Here is a 2,825-nt window from a genome sequence, read left to right as displayed (position 1 = left end):
TGAGATCGCACCACTACTCCAGACTGGTGACAGAGTGAGACTCCGTCAAAAAAAAAAAAAAAAAAAAAAAGAATTTGTTATTTAACCAAATTATATTGATCTTATAGTACATTTATACTAAATGAATATTAGTACAAATGATTTCAAAAACTGACAATATGTAATATAAACTTAAATTTATTTACAAACTTAAAATTATATGCCATACCTATATATAAAAATATATATACAAATATAATTTGGCTAATTCATACTTTAAATGATAACTTACCTGCAAAGACTGAAGTGGTTCACTTAGTTCAACTTTATCTTCTTTTAGTATCTTAGGAATAGAATATTAATATAAGTTAAACCAATAAGCAATAATAATTTAGAAAATAAAAATATAAATTTCTATTAGACTTAAGGAATACTAGAACACCATCACTAATATGAAATAAAAACTGGCCAGGCATTGTGCTCACACCTGTAATCCCAACACTTTGGAGGCTGGGACTGGAGGATTGCTTGAGCCCATGAATTTGAGACCAGCCTGGGCAACATAGTGAAACCCCATCTGTGTGGTGGCATGCACCTGTAGTCCCAGTTACTCAGGGGGCTGAGGCAGGAGTATCACTTGAGCCCAGGAGGTCAAGGCTGCAGGAGCCAATCACACTACTGCAGTCCAGCTTGGACAACGGAGAAATATCCTGTCTCAGAAAAAAATAAATAAAAACTAAAATCCTAATGAAACAGTACTGTCACTTAGCAAGAATTTAAAAAGCTCTCAGCAGTACTAGTAAAATTGAAGTAAAATAAATATTCTAATTGTAAAACATTAAAATTTTTATATTTGAAAATATCATGGCCGGGCATGGTGGCTAATGCCTATAATCCCACTCTGGGAGCACTCTGGGAGGCCGAGGCGGGTGAATCGCCTAAGATCAGGAGTTTGAGACCAGTCTGGCCAACACAGAGAAACCCCGTCTCTACTAAAAATACAAAACTTAGCTGCACATGGTGGCATGTGCCTGTTGTGTCAGGTACTCAGGAGGCTGAGGCAGGAGAATCGCTTGAATCCAGGAGGCGGAGGCTGCAGAGAGCCAGGATTGCACCACTGTACTCCAGCCTGGGCAACGGAGTGAAACTCCGTTTCAAAAAAAAAAAAAAAAAGAAAATATCAAGAACCTAAGAAAGACAGTTGTTCCTAGCCTTCTAAATAATTAGTTCTACTTCTGGAATCAAATCTAAGGAAAAAACTTCAATGATTTATGTGCAAAAACATTTATTAAAGTGTTACTTATGATAGCAAAATGCTGAAAATTATTTAAATGACCAAAATAGAGAACTGTTTGTCCAAAGCACAAGAAAGCCATAGGATGGATGGTAAATAACCTTTAAAACGTATGTTTAAGAAGAATTATTAATAACGTGAGATAATACAATGATATTAAGGGGAAAGGATATAAAGCTATTTATACACAACAATCTAACCATATTTTTTTAACTGCACACACACAAAAAAATCTGGAAACATTAATAAAAATTCTGAGAGGTTTTTTCCTGTTTTCTATATTTAGAAAAAAAAGAAAAAAAATCAAGATTATTAAAAGGAGGGAAGAAAGGACCAGTAACATAGAAAATAAAGTAAGACATAAAATGGAGGCAAGTGAGGCCGGACATGGTGGCTCATGCCTGTAATCCCAGTACTTTGGGAGGCTGAGGCAGGCAGATCACCCGAGGTCAGGAGTTGGAGACCAGCCTGACCGACGTGGTGAAACCCCATCTCTACTAAAAATACAAAAATTAGCCAGGCATGGTAGCACATGCCTGTAATCCCAGCTACTCGGGAGGCTAAGGCAGAAGCATCACTTGAACCTGAGAGATGGAGGTTGCAGTGAGCCAAGATTGTGCCACTGCACTCCAGCCTGGCGAAAGAGCAAGACTCTGTCTCAAAAAATAATAATAAAAATAAAAAATAAAATGGAGTAAGTGAAACATTCTACTTGCTTTTTTTCCAAACATGTCTGTAGAAGTGACCCTTCTAAAGTACTAACGACATCCCCACTGAGAAACACTAATCTAGATGATTTATCCTAGAATTTCAATTCATCCTAATTAGAACTTTTTTTTTTTCTTTTTTTGAGACAGAGTCTCACTCTGTCACCAGACTGGAGTGCAGTGGTGCAATCTCGGCTCACTGCAACCTCCGCCTCCCATGTTCAAGTGATTCTCCTGCCCCAGCCTCCCAAGTAAGCTGGTATTACAGGTATGTGCCACCACACCCAGCTAATTTTGTATTTTTAGTAGAGACAGGTTTATCCATTTTGGTCAAGCTGGTCTCAAACTCCCCACCTCAGGTGATCCGCCCACCTTGGCCTCCCAAAGTGCTGGGATTACAGACATAAGCCACCTCACCCAGCCCTAGAACCATTATTTTTTATATAACTACTGTGGTTTGGTTCCCAAACTGCACAATAAGGTACTCTGGGGTGGCACAATGAACTCACAGGAACTCCACAAGATGTTTTACATGTAGGGAAACAGTGTCACTTGACGTTTGTCTGACACTGAATCAACTACTAGCTCCAGGTCTATTTCAACATCAGTTCTTGCTACATATCCCTCAATGACATCATGTTTTGTGAAGTTGGATTCTGAGAAACTGCTATGATAAAAAGCAATTACCATGAAAAAATCAATGTGTAACAAGAAATAAGGTGGTGTTACCTAATCTATTCCAAGATTTAAAAAGTTGTATAGTGCTCAACAGAGGTGTATATTCCATTAGTAATATGTGGTGTTTTTTTTTTTTTTGGTTAATACATATATTCAGAAGAGCATGA

The 2,825-nt window shown here is 37.7% G+C and overlaps 1 protein-coding gene across 10 annotated transcripts in view; it reads right to left on the bottom strand.

Moving 5' to 3' along the window:
• ZGRF1 (zinc finger GRF-type containing 1) overlaps window positions 1-2,825 on the bottom strand; it is an 85,939-nt gene that overhangs the window by 60,472 nt on the left and 22,642 nt on the right. For all 10 annotated transcript variants that reach the window (XM_032254708.1, XM_032254707.1, XM_032254713.1 and 7 more), the window contains one exon: window positions 272-322. In XM_032254708.1, the coding sequence (XP_032110599.1) occupies window positions 272-322 (51 nt within the window). The remainder of the gene's footprint in view (window positions 1-271; window positions 323-2,825) is intronic.

The sequence above is a fragment of the Sapajus apella genome, unplaced genomic scaffold, assembly GCF_009761245.1.
Source record: "Sapajus apella isolate SASKATOON/1434 unplaced genomic scaffold, GSC_monkey_1.0 scaffold87, whole genome shotgun sequence".
Taxonomy (NCBI): Eukaryota; Metazoa; Chordata; class Mammalia; order Primates; family Cebidae; genus Sapajus; species Sapajus apella.
Note: the sequence above shows the minus strand (reverse complement) of the source record. Positions and strands in the feature narration are given on the sequence as shown.